Below are 16,500 nucleotides of genomic sequence, written 5' to 3' on the forward strand. Positions count from 1 at the left end.
AAGAATTGCAAGGGGGAAGCAAGAGAATCACGATTGCCCATGAGTTCTGCCATGGATGCACCAAGTAAATGATTTTGGTGGAGTCATAGATTTTTCTCTTACACAAATGAAACTGATTTAACTTCTTGTAGTGACTAATGGGCACGTCTTCCACAAACACCTGGTTTACCTTACTGCTTTCATTTCCGTAATTCATTTTACTTTCAAGGTTTTGTTGTTTTTTTTTTTAAATACCCGTAAAGACTATTTACTAACAACTGTTTAGTTTCAGTTGCTCAACCAGTTTTGCTGCCTTGAAAAGTATCCTGGAGCAGGTAAGAGTTTGTCTCAACTCTTGTTCCAATTTCTTATCAGAATTCATTCTTTCTGATACTCAACATGAGGCTGTACCTCACACATTTATTTTAGAAGCCAGCATTCCTTATTATTCTATTTTTCCCTTATGTATTTTCTGCCACATGTGTTAGTAATTCTGTTTCTCCCTTAGTTATTAACATTTTATTTAGATTTGAGACTCTCTTTTCCAGTTGTTTAAGCTGGATAGTACAGCTCATCCAGATGTGTTACTTAGCACTCTAGGCTTATACATTATTAATGTTCTTTAAGAATGCCAAAGCCCATCTAGTCCTTGTTGGAAATGTAACATTTCTTGAAAAAAAATTAGGAAAAATTTTATTCATATTTTAAAGATGTTTTAGAAAGAAAAAGGACTCAGCACTTAATCCTACATATTCCAATAAAATCGGAAGTTCCTTGCTTCATGCTGTATGTTTCACTTGCAGAATTTTAAAGCATTTTAGAGTCTGCTAGCCAGATTTGTAAGAATAAACCAAACACATTCACACAGCATGTGTCCCAGGTAGTGTTTTATGTTTATACGCACCAAGTCCTAGTTTGTATCAACAGGACACACACATATAAAACAAAGAAAAACACCTTTGTATTAAAATTGAGAGTCCTCCCAGAATTCTTAGTCATACATGATGCATGCTTGAATGAAACATCAACAGAGAATTTCCAAACAGAAAGACTCTTGGTTAGTGATTAAACAGTGGCATCCACAACTCAAACTTGTGGTGTTTTAATTACTTTAACACATACATTCCCTAGTTATCCAAACTTACTTGGTTATTCTAAATGGCTGAATGAGTCTGCAACATATCACAACTATCTATATCACATATAACCAATAGTTAAGATTTTTTAAAAACTCTTGTACTACAGAACCACACTTTCTTGCTGCAAGATGCCCAGATCTTACCTTTCTTTTCACATATGCAGTACCTCTCTCATGCATCTCACATAGTATAATGTGCACTATGGAAGTCACAGTAAAGAAACAAGGGAAAAAAAAAACCTCGATAATAACATTTTATTATAAAACTGTGCTTTATTATAAGGAAATTTTAAATATAACCAACAATACTGAAAATAATGTAACTGGCATTTACAGCCTTGGTCAGAGTTCTTTATTAAACAGGCATTTGTAGTTAACAATTAGCGTATGCAACAAAATAGGTAACTTGAAAAAGTGAAGGAGGTTGAAAATACAGAATGATGAACCAGGAATTTGGGGTTCTTTGTGTTTTTTCTTGTTGAGTAGACATGACTTTTAAAATCTGAAATATTATAGAAAACAAGTCTGCACGCAGTAAGCTCTCTTCCCGTGGGAAAGTTTGCAAAGTGGTTAAAACTGTCCTAAGATGTGGCTGAAGGTACACTTTACATATTTCTTATATATACATTATCCAGTTCACGTATCTTAACCACATTTTCATTATACAAGCAAGACCAGAAACATTCTCTAATAAGACCACACTAGCCACAGAATTTTTTTACCCATGTATATATTTCTTTGAAACATATTTCCCAAAATGAAATCGCTGATTTATAAGAGAACAACTGGTTAGAATTAATGTCTCTCGACACTGGGGTCACGTAGTCCTAGAACTCATGTGAGAGTATACTGCTTTGGTGGAATGTAATTAATTCATTTTATGTAGCAGGATAATAAGCATTATCAAGTATCAACAAAAATCTGTTCAGCTGAGTTCATTCTGCACTTGCAGAATGAAATGAATGCAGTTGAGAGTCTGCATTAAAGCAAGTGGCGAGGCCTAATGGTATACTTGGAATGGGCAGAAGTTCCTTTTATCCTTATATATGTTTTACTTACAAGAATTTATTTCTCCCACTTTGGAGGAAACCCATGGGAGCAGATGTCTGCAAGGATTTTATTACACATGTCTAGTGAAGAACAAAGAAATATCTATGGGCATGTTGACAAGGACCCCAAATATTTTTGGTATAGGAGACTTTTTTTTTTAGCATATATAATAAGATCTTAGGCTTTTAAAAGACAACAATTAAGTTTAAAGAGCATTTAAAAATATTTGTGACATTAAATGTCAAACAAATTTTTAAAGATAACAAATACAGAGAACTGCAAAAATGGAAAAGGAAGCATAGATAGATGCTTTATGAGGAAAATAATGACCCTTCTTCTAAAGACGCTTTCCTGTTGTTGTAATGACTAAACTGCCTGTCCTTAAAACCACTGGAATATGTAGGTTACTGACATTATACCCAAGAAGTCAAAAGGTACTTTATTGCAAAAATATAAAAGGTTTTAAAATTGCATATGATGTTTTATACCATTTCACCAATAGGCCAAGGCCAACACATAACTTATCAAGCCAGGAAAACTTTAAAACAAAAATGGTTAAATTGTACTTACTATATATAGTGAGTTGTAAAAAGAATGTGATGCCATGCTGTAGAGCATGATTCACTGCCGAGTTCCCTTTTACACGGGTGTAGTCATAACACATCAATCTGAGTAAGTCAAAATGAATACACATCGCCTATGATAACATCCTTTAATTATCTTCTTAAACACAGATACTTTCAATATATTACAATCATCTGAATAAATCTTTCAGTCAAATCATAATTTTGTGGAGTAGAAAGTCATTTTATCAGTATGTTGATATTTTTTTATCTACTCTTTTTAGAAAGTGATGTTAAAGCCTATTGACTATTAAATATCTATTCTGTTTACTGATACATTGTAAATGTAAAAAAAGGAAAAAACCTGAAATCACAGAAAATGCTTGGCATCTACACAAACACATTCTCAGTGGACTAACCACTACTGTGTAATTTTGTCACTAGAGGTCTTCTTGCTCCAATACTTTTGGCTTCATGCAGTGGGTTCAACAATATCCATGTTTGTTCCAAACAGGGCAACTAACTGCTCTTCATAGGTAGCGATGTTCCTTTTCATAATTTCCATGCAAGGTCCCAAAAGCCTTTCAAATGCTTGCACATCCATGGCTAAGAAGAGGGGAGAATAAAAGAAAAATAACATTCTTTACAAATCTGGAATTTCTAAGTCACTTATGGTACCTATTTCACATACGTCAATGATGCAATGGCATTTCTGCATAAATATCAGATACAAGAAAAAGGCATAAAGATAAAAACATTCCACTTCAAAAAGGAAGCAGCCAGTGGCCCATGGCCATATGACGTTGTATTGGAAGTTCCTGATCCAGGTTAAAAGAATGAGGGATTGTTATGGCAAGACCTTGGAATTTTTAAAAATAAATTCGTTTTTATGTCACCACTTCAGCAGTATGAACTCAAGGGCGGCAAGGTAGTGTTTTCTATCTTGTTTTCCCTCCTCAGGGTTTACAATGCAATGTTGTGAAGACCAAATGTTGCCTTTTATAATTTTTTACTCTTTTATACTAGGGTCTAATCAATTCAAAATGGCAGCCCAAGTAATGATTTTGTCCGCTTCTGTAAGTATGTGCTCTATGTTGCTTAGATTGCTTGTCTCGAGCATTTTTAAAAACAATGTATATGAAAATATGATCATACTATCATTGAAATACAAATTAAAATTCTTTTTTTTTTTGCTTCTTAGATTTATAGAGCTAAAAAAGGCAGTGTTTACAATAGAGTGAATGGTCATTCTTGCACTGCTGGCAACATGTAAATAAGTGCAAATACAAGTGATCTGGCTATAGATATCAAAAACCATAAAAAGAAAACCCACTTCCAAAAAGCATTTCTCAGGAAAAATCCTATTAAGTGAAATAGTAGTATATGCATACACCCCCACAGAAAAGCTCTCCCCCACCCCACAAAATGGAGCCAAAACTCAAAAATTATGTAACAGTGGGAAGTGATTAAATAATTCAGTGTGTATTTAACCAATGTTACAATTTGATGTAAGAAACATGAGAAAATGCCTAAGTTATAATGAATAAAAGAAGCAGTTTACAAAACTGATCTAAAAGTGAAAACCCATACAAATAAAACAGGATGATAAGGAATTATAATAGGATGTGGAAATTGCTGCATGGTGGTGGTACTGGGTGACTCTTAAGTTTTTCCTACCTTTCTGTATTTCTCAAATTTAATGTGAATATATATTTTATTATAGGAAAAAAGTAATGGGATTTCACTCACAGCATCTTTACTCCCTACTGTGTAACACCTCTACTCAGGGACATTATCTGTCAGCTTCTAAATTTTTCTTTGTCATCCAAGTGCAACACTAGAGTGTTATCATACTTGTTTAAAACCGTTTAAAAACAACTTCTCTAAGAAAATTCTGGGGATACTTACAAATGTTAACACTGAAGCTAAATTTATTCTACTGAACTGTGGATGAAGAGTACAGAGAAGCTAATTACTTTTTAAACTTAGTTTTTATTGGCGATAGTTGATTTACAATGTTTACTACTTTCTGCTCCACAGCCAAGTGAATCAGTTTATATATATACATGTATCCACTTTTCTAGATTCTTTTCCCATGCAGGCCATTACAGAGTATTGACTAGTTTTCTTAAAGAAAATGTCATCTGTATTAATATCTCCTGAGTTACAGTTTTCATTACTAAAATAAGTTATTTCTCACATATAAAATCTCTGCTATATGTAGATGCCTTCCAGCTTAAGATGGCACTTCTGTTCATGGCATTTCTGTGTGGTACACAGAAGTAATAAACAGCCGAACAAGACTTCTATTGCGCCATGACAAACTTGGACTTTCGTTTCCTAATCCCAGGATGAGTAAGTATTCCTACAGACATCCCAATTTCCCCTGCAGAGCCTAGTATACCTTATAAAAGTGCTGTTTGAGGGTTTTTTTTTTTTAGCAGAAATGGAACACAGTGCATGTTGTTCATTTGAAAAATTAGATGTAAAGCTTGGTACTCAGAATTCTTAACAACATCCTAAAATGTTATTTCATGCCTATAAAAAAGAACAATATATATGTGTGTGAAAATCTTCTAAGAAGTTGGCTTCTACAAATTGACTTTATAGTACAATGAATCCTAATCTTCTACTTTGTTGGGACCGTAAAACCTGTGAACCCAGTAAAACAATCAGTGTGACGCTGAATACGTACAATGCACACAGAAGGATTTCAACTGGGGCAAGTGTGCCCTGGGCCGCGAGTCCTACCTAAACATTTGACGGTCCCGATGGCGTGTGCCGAAGCGGCTCGGGGCTTGTTCGTTACCAGAGCCAGTTCGCCGAAGTACTGCCCTCGAGAGCACCGGGCGATTTCAACTGCACCGTTCTCCTCCACCTCTGACTTGCCCTGGCAAGGTGATGGAAAGGGTTAGCTTTCACTCAGCTTAAGGAAAACAGAAGTGAAGCTTAGTCAGGAGAAAAAAAAAAGTCTATTATGTTACGTGCTAATATTTCATGGATTTTTAGGACTTACCTTCCTTTTCATGGTTATTTTCACTTCTCCAGATTCTACAATGAAAAAAGAATCAGCCAACTCTCCCTGTCAGAACAAAAACAGAGGGTGAAAAATGCAACTTTAGTTGACAGCAATCCTGCTGCCCACCATACCTCGGAAATCAATCCCATGCCAGTTTATAGATCATCTCCTGAAAGGTGAAACTCCACAGAACAGGTTATGGCCCCTCCTAAGTTGAGATGTTATGATCAACAATTATAGTGTAACAATTTCATTTGTAAAATCATCTGAAATGATATACTATCTACTATAGCATTTCTGCTAAAACTCTCAAGAAAATATAGCAACTAACACCAAGGTATGAATTTCGCTCAAACTGCAGCCTGGATAAAGCACAGACACGGTCAGAAATGCGAGCACTGTTTCCCAGTAGCATCGCCTCTGTCAGCTGCTTCTATGCTGAGATGTGCCACGCGGGGTCGTTCCTAACCTACAAAGCCAGAGCGTGGCGACCCAAGATAACGCAGCAGCTCCGCAAGTGGAGAGAGCAGACAGACTAAGCAGTGTGTGTGGGCCCTGAGGCCTGTCCTGCAGGTGGCTGACAGCCCACCTCAAGGCCCGGAAAGACTTCTAAAAGAAAGCGTTGCCATTTCTAACTACATAGCTGCATTTTCTTGTTTCCTTTTTTGAACAAACTTCCTTGACTTCCAGTGATGCCTTATGAATTAAGTAATGTAATACGAAAGATGACATTGACTTTCCTAAGCCTCTCAAAGTGATTCTGGAGAAACTCAGGTATTTCAAAACTCTTTACTACAATTGAAGAAATACAGTATCAGATTAAAAAACATCATAAGGAATGCAGAGTCTCCATTATACTATAGTGCAGACATGTATGTTTATAAACGCTTGAAAGACAACTATCTAGATATACCTTTAATAAACTCAGTATACATGTCTTTTCCCTTACCTTTTTATCAGGCTTTCTATAAGAGCTTCATGCTAAATATTCAAGTGTCTTAAATCATAAAAGGTCTATCAACTACCATTAATTTCACTTTTAAAACATGCTCAAATTGCATGTAAAACTAATGAGTTAAGTTCCATTGTTTGTGTCAATGTCAGTTTGCTAGTTTTGATGTACTAGTGATACAAAATGCACTGGAAGATTGGGCCAAGAGCACATGGGACTTTTTTTTTTTTTTTGGCAGCATGCCAAAAATGAATCTATAATTATTTCAAAATAATTTGAAAAAGTCATTTTAAAAGTGCTCTATGCTTTGCAGTTTTTCAATTTGTATCATGGAATCTCAGCCTTGTTCTCTAATTTGACAGATTGGGGGTGGCAGTGGAGGAGGACTGACTGATTTACTTGTTTATCTGCCTTCTAAACTAATTCTTTTCTCAGCCTCACAGACCTTGAATCTTGTTTCACATGTATGAAAAGAGACAATATTTTAGATAAATATTACAACATAGTATAATACTGATAGGAAAATCACAGAACTTGTTAAAAACCTATTTTTTAAAGTCTTTATTGAATTTGTTACAAATTCAATTTGTTATATAAACTGCTTCTGGTTTTGTTTTGTTTTTTTTTAATGTTTTGGGTTTTTGGCCATGAGGCATGCGGGATCTTAGCTCCCCAACCAGGGATTGAACCCGCACCCCTAGCTTTGGAAGGTGAAGTCTTAACCACTGAACCACCAGGGAAGTCCCTAAAAAACCTGTTTAAATCATGCAGTCAATGCTTCAAACTGTAACTAGGAAATTAGTAGTATCATCGATATGCTTTTATCTGTAAACTTGAACCATCTCTATAAATTCTACTTCTGGGTAGGTTTGTTCTAACCAATATATGTGTGTATTGCTTCAGGTTCCAAGTGGGATTTGAGAAAAGCATTATGGGTTCAAGAGCATGCTGGCCCCCTCAGTGCCTGGCAGCCAGTGAAGTACATGGTGCAACGTGTCCCCTTCTTGGTTAATTTCACCAGGAGGTTTCACCAATGAACTGATTGTGCAGAACTTTACACCTTCCAATGCACCTTCTGGGTCCTTATTAATAAATGCTATAGAACGATTGCCAGTTTTTTTCCCTGTTATAAATGACATCTTAATTCTCTATATACATGTGACCTTCATGTCTGGTACAAATATAAAATTATGCCTAAATCCACTGGATGATTTAATATATATTCCTTAAGATTTAATTTAAAATAAAAACATTCAGATATCTTGATGGCTATAAATTAAGCCATTTTTAATAGATTTGGCAGGAAATAATTATATTAATCTATCACTACATACTAATTATGGACACATGAAAATTTTATTAAGACTTAGAATATATTAAGAATCTTTTGGAAAATAATCTCAAACTGAGCTCCATAAAAAGTATTATACCTGAGCAATGATTTGTTCTCCATCGTTGTATACTTTGGTGCCTATCACATCTACCACTTTCAGGCGTTCAGAAACCTATAAAGGAAAAAAAATACAGTTGACTCCTCAATGATATGGGTTTGAACTGTGCACAGTCCACTTATCTACAGATTTTTTCCAGTAAATATACATTTGCCCCTCCGTACCCACAAATGTGGAACCCAGGGCCATGGAGGGCCTGCTGTAAGGGACTTGAGCGTCTGCAGACTTTGGTATCCACCAAGGTCCTAGAACCAATCCCTGTGGAAACGGATGAACAACTGTATGAAACAAACTAATCAGGTAATCTTAACTATTCCATGGGTTTAAAAATAGTAGCCTGCAGGCCAAATACACTGAGCAATGTGTGTGTTTATGTGTGTGTTTATATTAATAAACCCTATTAATATAAAAAGCACAATCGCTCAGTGGTGTCCAACTCTTTGTGACTCCATGGACCTGAGGCTCTTCTGTCCATGGATTTTACCAGGCAAGAATGCTGGAGTGGGTTGCCATTTCCTACTCCAGGGGGATCTTCCCAACCCAGGGATCAAACCCATGTCTCCTGTATCTCCTGCATTTGTAGGCAGGTTCTTTACTCGCTGAGCTATCAGGGAAGCCCCATTATATGAATTACTTGCCAGCATTTTCAACAAATTTTTCATAAAAACTTGCATTTCCAGCTTCTCTTGAAAAATCAGAACTGCCAGCAACACTCAGCCCATATTTCCATGTGGCATAAATAAACTCTGGGGGACTAGCAGCTGTTTCTTAAGATGGAGCACATGCTCTCCAGTTTACCAAAGTCCCATCCTGGCTTGGTTTTCTTCTTTGTTACTTGCCTAGCTCTGAAGGCATTTGAATTTCCGACTCTGACCTATTTTTACTTAAAGAGAGCTGCTGCTAGAGAAGATGAGCTGCCCAATATGCATTCTGAAATGAGGCCCAAATTTCTACAAGGTGAATACTGACAAGCCAACACAGGGACATGTCAGCAGGTAGGTCTGTCAACCCCAGGGATTCTGGCCAAGAGGCTAGAAGGATGGTACTGCTCTCAGGCGGGGAAGAGAAGGAAGGATGCTTGGGACCTGTCGGTTTGAGATATCTTTTAGATATCCCAGAGGAAATGTTAAATATGCAGTCAGATAAACAAGCCTGGCATTCAAGGGTGGGGCCTTGCACAGTGATGTCAATTTTAAGAGGCATCAACATAATAGACATCTAAAGCCAGGGGATTTGACAAGTACTGCACGGGAATAAGTGCAGCCTGCAAAAAGAGAGACCTTGGGATGCCAATTTTAAGAGGAAAGGAATACGGAAGCAGAGGCCAGGGAGGACATTCTGTGTTTAGATAACCTCTTCCTGTAAAGGCCACTGCCTACATTTATGTGATGAGTTTTAAGTCTGCTTTTAGAGAAAGACCTTACATAAATCTGCCGTAGCTGCTCCCAGGAGTCTGTTAGGTGTAAACAACAAAATAGATGCAGTTACAGACAGTAAAAGAAATATTAAGCTATTAAAACAATGTAATCTTTTCAAGTGAAAATATGGATAGATTATTATTCAAAGAAACCTTCTGCAGAGCTAAGTATTCCTAACAAAACAGAAGCTTTTAAAGCAAAATAAAAGCACAAACATACTTACTTCCAAAGATTTAAGGAATGGCAGTGACTCGATAAAGCTTTCATACATTTTTCTCTTTTTGGCATTATTTTTTACAATTATCCTCCTGAAGGTTACCCTGTCCTAAAGGCAGAATATCAAATATGAAGACAATTAAAAGGTAGACTTTATGGGGAAAAAAAGTTTGAAGAGACAGTTTCATTTTATTCCCTGTAAGAAACAAACAATAATTGAATATTTTCAAAATAAAAGATTATTATAGTACAACTCATTTCAGATTTTTATTTCCTTAAGCATTAATACAGAACCATATAAAATGTTATTTTCATGCTTTTGAAAGAAAGCAACAGTTTACTTTTAATTCAGAACAGGGATCTGACCAACATGTAACTAGCAGGCTAAACCCACGAGGTGGCGCTATTGCACCATTTAAAAAAATACAAGCTTCTTGTTTTATTTTTCTCCCCAGCTTTTTGAGATACAATTGACTTGTAATATTGTTTAAGGTTTACAACATGTTCATTTGATATACTTATATATTGTAAAATTATTACCACAGTAGAGTTAACTGTCATTTCTTTTTTTGTGGTGACATTTAAGATTTATTCTCTTTGCAGCTTTCAAATATATATTGACAGTATTGTTAACTATAATCATCAGGTACACTGGGTCTTCAGAACATATTCATTTTATAACTACGCTCTCCAGCCCCTGGTGACCAACATTCCACTCAGTTTTTATGAGTTCAAACTAGCACTGAGTTCTTTTGTTATAGATAACAGCCCTGGAGTGTTAAAATTCAGTGGGACGTGATGAGCTTTTTTTTTTTTTTTGAGGTATAACTGGCATACAACATCATACTAGTTTCAGGCGTAGGACATAATGATTCAGTATTTGTATCTGTTGTGAAATGATCACTATAGTAAGTACTTAACATCTGTCACCATAAATAGTTACAGAATTCTTTTGTGATGAAAACTTTAAAGATCTACTCTCATAGCAACTTTCAACTATACAATACAGTATTATTAACTGTAGACACCATACTGTACATTATGTCCCTAGGATATATTTTTAACTGGAAGTTTGTACCTTTTGACCCCCTTCACCCATGACTAGCCTTTTATTTAAAAAACAAAACAAAACAGAAAATATGGGTGTGCATCCCTTTTAGTAAAGTGTTGTTATATATTTGTTTCAGTTATACACAAAAGCACACACACATATGCACTGGTTGTGACATTTCCTCATGTGTTTCTTGTGGGCTGTAGTAAAAAAACAAACAAACATGGAAACCAGTAGTATTAGAAAATGTTTTTAAATCATGCAATTACAATGGAAAGAGAGCTTGAAAAATTATTGACTCTAGGGTTTTTTTGGTTTTTTGTCACATATCAGTTTTCTTTTTTAAAACTGCACAGAGAGACTACAGCACTCTTGAGTAGACTTTGATTCCAGTGTTTATCATGTGCATTGTCCTCAAATGTTTCTATGTTTATACTACCTAACCTCAAGGATGCAACACTGAATTGAGGAACGAGGGAAAACTTTAAAGGTAATGGCTCAAAAAATGGTCTTCCTACAAATTTTAAATTTTAAAAATTCCTACAAAACATTATATATTAGTTCTCAGTTAAGAGCTCTCAGAATTATGTTAGTTTGGCATACGCTGATCAACAATTATACTATTTTAATACAAAATAAAATTAACAGGGATATGTTCTTTAATTAATAGACTACTATCACAACATATTAAGGAATTTAAATGAACCGACAGGATAGACAGAAGTGCCAGTGTGGATGTAAATATCTAGGAAATTAAAGATCCTGTTCTCTAGTTTACTACAATTTTATATAAGGGCTGTGATTTGGACTTGCACTCAATCATTTTTTTTTTTTTTTAGAAAAAAAATTTTCAAGATAACAAGTAAAATTATTGAAATAATTTCCAAGCCTGGCTCTGCATTGGAATCAATTGTGTGTTCTTCAAAAAGGTATATAAGATCCCAGACTTTAATGACTCAAAATCTCTGCAAATAGGGCTCTATAATAATCTGCATTTCATGAAAGCTCCCCAAGTGACCCTGATATATAAACACGTCTGGGAAGCAACTACAACACCATTTTATGAACAAGGTTTATTACAAAACAGAGAAGAGAAGAAATAGGTTAGCAATTTAGAAATTAACCACGGCAACAAGCTATGTGTCTCAGGAAAAATCTTCTACTAGTGGCCCACCTCTTCATACTCACTGTGACATATCAATAAAATCCAGAAAGTCTCATTTGAAATGTTTTCACCCCAGTCATTTCAATCGTCACCTCTCTGAATCACCAGCATGGTCTTGTAGATCAGTTAATCCCCCAAGGCTAACAGTGACCTAGACTTATTTACAAAGTTGGACTATTCTACAAAGGACTTTTCTCTTGAGATTTGCTTATCTTTGCACCTGCACTTACGTGGCAGAGCTCCAACCTGTTGGTCTCAAAAGCAAAATTCCTTTTCTATTTGACTTTGTCTGAAAGGGGGCTAGTTAGGCCAGCTGCTAAGAAAGCAGATTTGAAGTATTAATTATGTTAATGACTATAACTTTAAAATAACACCCACTTCACTTATACACATACCCTAAGGTGATCATCACAAACTGCTCACTTTTACAGAGCTTAAAACAGCGTGTGCTTAGTCGCTCAGTCGTGTCCGACTCTTTGCGACCCCATGGACTGTAGCCCGCCAGGCTTGTCTGTCCATGGGGATTCTCCAGGCAAGAATACTGGAGTGGGTTGCCATGCCCTCCTCCAAGAGATCTTCAAACAGGTACAGATTAGTGGGGAAAAAAAAAAATCTCTGAAAAATCCTTCATCCTTTCTGAGAACGTAAGTATCACATATACCTGGAAACTGCTGGACCTCTATCCCTAGTTTAAGATTCCTTCCAGGGCTGAGAACTATTAGTCCTCAAAGGGCCAACCTGCTAAGTATGTGACCTTGTTCCAAGAATGTGAATGAGGAGGCTTCCTTATCACATGACAACCTGACCCTGCCTGGCAACCCCCTCACGATGATTAAATTTTATTTTTTTATTTATTTTTTTATTTGTTAATTGTTTATTTATTGAGAGACTTTCTCACCCCAGATAGTCATAGTTTCATAGTTCAGGAACACAGGAAAGTGACAAACTTCCATGGAACTCAACCCAAGAAATCCTTTATATTCCAAATCACTTTGCACTCTGAAAAATACCAGCCTTCCTCATCTCCTCAAAATCTTTCATGGAATCATAATTCCTGTAGAAATCTGCATATGCCTTCTTTCTTCGTTCAGCCACAGCAAACTTATAGAAAGTTGCAAACCCCAGGGAGACCATGAACGCTCCAACAATATGAAATCGCAGACGTTTGGCCAGGAGGCCACGCATCTGAGGTTTTGCCAGAGCAGTGGACATGGTAGTTCTCCTTCTTGGCGGCTCAACCGCAACGTCCTTCTAGCCTCAATGATTAAATTTTAAATGGTACCTTCTTTAATGAAACAGATCACAACCCACCCTTGTGACGGTAGGCAAACACTTCCTAAGGGCCAAGTCTACTCGGGTTTTGAGTGTTTATTTTGTTGGCTTTGGGTGTTCAAATCTCTGATTATCCTTAAGACACTTCAGATGACAAGCTCCCTTCCACCTGAAACAACTCCAATTTTGCTCTCACCACTTAAAAAGTGACTCATGACATTTTAAAAAGCAAACAGTAAAAAAAAAAAAAAAGAAGCAAACAGTAGCTGCCTGAGTCTCAGAAGAAATGCGCAACAGGTCTTGTTTCTCTAATCAAGAGAGATTTTTATTGGCTGAATTGACCTCGGAGTCAAAGGCTGAGTGGTGACTGAACCAGGTGTAAATTCTGTGAGACTACAGTTCTTGAAAAGGAGGTTTTAACAAACTTCCTGTTACTTCAACCTCGCCTCCTTCCACAAAAGGATTTGAGGGAAATAACCAAATAAACTCATCTATATATGAATAAATTCACCCTATGAACCATAGGGTGGGATGTTATCAACAATTTTAAAAGAAGACACAAGTAGCATCAACATCCCCTTAAATCGGTGCTACTTAAAGTGCGTTGTAGGCACCTGCAGCCACTGGCACCTCTTGGGAGCGTATGAGAAATGCAGAATCCCAGGCCTCAGGCCAGACCCCGTGAGTCGATTCTGCTTTTTAACTAGATTTCCAGGTGATCCCTAAGCACCAGCTTAACCAGAGTCCAGAGTCAGCTTTACTCGGATCTGCTACTTTTGTCTCCTAAGATCATTTATGAAAAGAAGGCCCCTCCCTTCCCCCACTCAAGTCTTTAAATCAAATATTAAGCCTTATAGAAAATGCATCATTAAGAAATTTATTTTTCTTTTTGGATGGATTTTTGTTTTAAATTGGAGTATAACTGCTTTACAATGTTGTGTTAATCAGCTATAACTATACATATAGCCCCTCCTTTCTGAGCCTCCCTCAAGAAATTTACTTTAAAAGCCCAGGTCTGAGAGTTCCAACCCTGAGAGTTATGTAAGTTTGTCTGTAATGGAGCCTAGGTGAGAGAATTTCTTTTTTAACACCTCTAAGTAATTCTGAGTGCATCCACGTAAGAAACACAGACATTGAGTATTTTTTCTCTACACAGCTGCTTGTCAATGCAGAGTTGTTACCAGTCAACTTACACTACAGAGAGTCTCAATTTACAGTGGTTTCTCAAGCAGGCATAAGACTCACGCGATGGGCTTCCTCCAACACAGATCATGGAGCCCCATAGCCAGTTCCTGAGTCAGCAGGCCTGAGTCAGTTAAGTGGGGCCTCAACGGGCATTTCTAGCAAGTTCCCAGTTGATAGAGATGCTACAAGGCAGGAGACCATGTTTGGAACCACAGATATTATATCTGCCACAGAAACCTACCAGAAAAAACCAGCATTGAAGCCTCTGTTTATTTATGTGATTGGCTGGTTTTTAAGAATGGGAGCATTTAGGAGCACCTATATATATATATATATATATATATGTATAGTTGCTTAATAATTCTCTGATGACCGATGACAATCCCCAGACCATCTACCTATTAAAACTAAAATACTGCAGCTACCTGGCTGCTAGCATAATGGTTTTTTTACAAACGACACTCAGGTCAAATAAACATCTCACTCACCAAACCCCAGAGAGCACCAGGAGAGGTAGCAGTGATTGTCGCGGCCCTGGGTGTGTTGTACATTAAGGCCAGCTCGCCAAAACTCCCACGATTGTCATAGTTGCCAACACACCGTCCAACACCATCGCATTTCACATAAATATCAAATGTTCCTCTGGTGGATGCATGAAAAAGAAGACGTAACAGTAATTCAAGTCAAGTCTCAACACAACAAAACATGAGCCTTTGGCAACAAAATCTTTTTTTTTTTTTTAAAGAATTACTTATTGCTTGGTCTTCTTGCTCAGAAATCATAACACATTCACTTGATTAAAATTTTAAATGTCTAGAAGGATGAACAGTGGGAAGTTCCCTTCTGCCCTGGTCCAGCCATTCAGTTTTCTCCAAAAAAGCCACTGCCCCCAGCTTCTACATCCTTGCAGAGGTCTTTACACCCTGGAGCAGTGGGAGCTGGGTGAATGCACTGGAAGCCTTCCAAAGGTGCAGAATTAACAGGAGCCGTCCCTGAGACTGAGGGCACATCCCCAAGGGTGACAGCTGGGGATGGGCTCTTACTTTCCTTTCCTCTCTGATGACAAACAGTAATAAAAGGGCAGCAATACATGACAAAGACACCGCCTGTTCCAGACAAGCAGGAAGAAGAGACCATCAGTGGGACTAGGGTAAAGTCTGTACATGATAAAAAAAATAAGGGATGAAAATATAACTGCAACCAAAGAGAACAGGCAAAGAAAACCATCTGAAGGAATGCATATGAATCTGCTGACCTCAATGAGCTCTGAGTTTAAGAATCATGGAGGCTAGCAACCTTCACTATGTAACTGAAAAGTTTTTGTTTCCAAAACTAACATGCATTTCTTTTGAGATCATAAGAAAACAATCTTTAAAAAGAATATAGCTCTAACAATCTGGTCAGCCATTACTGTACAGTACCTACGGGGTCCTTTATGATCTAAAGGGGGGGCTGGCAAGCTGGGGCCCAAGACTGGTTGCCTGCTGCTGTAAATCAAGCTTCACTGGAAAGACAAACACACTGGCTGTTTCCACACTCTCTGTAGCTGACCTGTGCCACGAGAGCAGACGTGAGTAGTGGCAACACAGACCTTATGGCCTGCAAAGTCTGCAAAATTTATTCTCTGGCACTTTATATCATCTGGCCCTGTATGTTAGACTGACTGCCATCTAAAGGTGGTAGAAATTTAGACTAAATATCTGATCCTGGTCTTCTAGATTTTTTGTGCTTATCTTTTAATTGGGTTCCTTTTACTAGCAAATAAAATGCTGTTTGCCTGTCACTGCACTCCAGATCCTTTATTTCTATTAACTTCATTCTCTCTGTGGAAGACTGTCTTTTCATGTATTGTATCTGGTCAGGGAACATGGCTCCAAGGATTGCTGAAACACTTGTGAGGTCAGACAGGAGAAATTCTTTGGCTTTATTCTATTGGCTAAAGCCTAGCAAAGACAAAACAGGGAATGCTTTTACGATTAGGAAAAGATTACAGATGGTAAAGCTGCAACAAAAGCAAACACATGAGGTATTGGACAAAAGA

The 16,500-nt window shown here is 37.1% G+C and overlaps 1 protein-coding gene and 1 long non-coding RNA gene across 2 annotated transcripts in view; one reads left to right on the forward strand and one right to left on the reverse strand.

Annotated features, from left to right (window-relative positions):
- Positions 1 to 1,354: 1,354 nt before the first annotated feature.
- Positions 1,355 to 16,500, reverse strand: part of PRKAR2B (protein kinase cAMP-dependent type II regulatory subunit beta) — a 103,670-nt gene continuing 88,524 nt past the window's right edge. Inside the window, exons 6-11 of the mRNA XM_070469162.1 lie at positions 14,948 to 15,101; positions 9,794 to 9,895; positions 8,132 to 8,206; positions 5,747 to 5,812; positions 5,482 to 5,620; positions 1,355 to 3,336 (exon numbers count right to left, since the gene is read on the reverse strand). Coding sequence (XP_070325263.1) covers positions 3,203 to 3,336; positions 5,482 to 5,620; positions 5,747 to 5,812; positions 8,132 to 8,206; positions 9,794 to 9,895; positions 14,948 to 15,101 — 670 coding nt within the window. The 3' untranslated portion in view covers positions 1,355 to 3,202. The remainder of the gene's footprint in view (positions 3,337 to 5,481; positions 5,621 to 5,746; positions 5,813 to 8,131; positions 8,207 to 9,793; positions 9,896 to 14,947; positions 15,102 to 16,500) is intronic.
- LOC110146696 (uncharacterized) lies at positions 3,334 to 7,809 on the forward strand. The gene is made up of 3 exons (XR_002316612.2): positions 3,334 to 3,806; positions 4,955 to 5,085; positions 7,605 to 7,809. It is a non-coding gene; the product is annotated as an uncharacterized lncRNA (long non-coding RNA).

This window comes from Odocoileus virginianus, chromosome 1, assembly GCF_023699985.2.
Source record: "Odocoileus virginianus isolate 20LAN1187 ecotype Illinois chromosome 1, Ovbor_1.2, whole genome shotgun sequence".
In the NCBI taxonomy this organism is placed as follows: domain Eukaryota; kingdom Metazoa; phylum Chordata; class Mammalia; order Artiodactyla; family Cervidae; genus Odocoileus; species Odocoileus virginianus.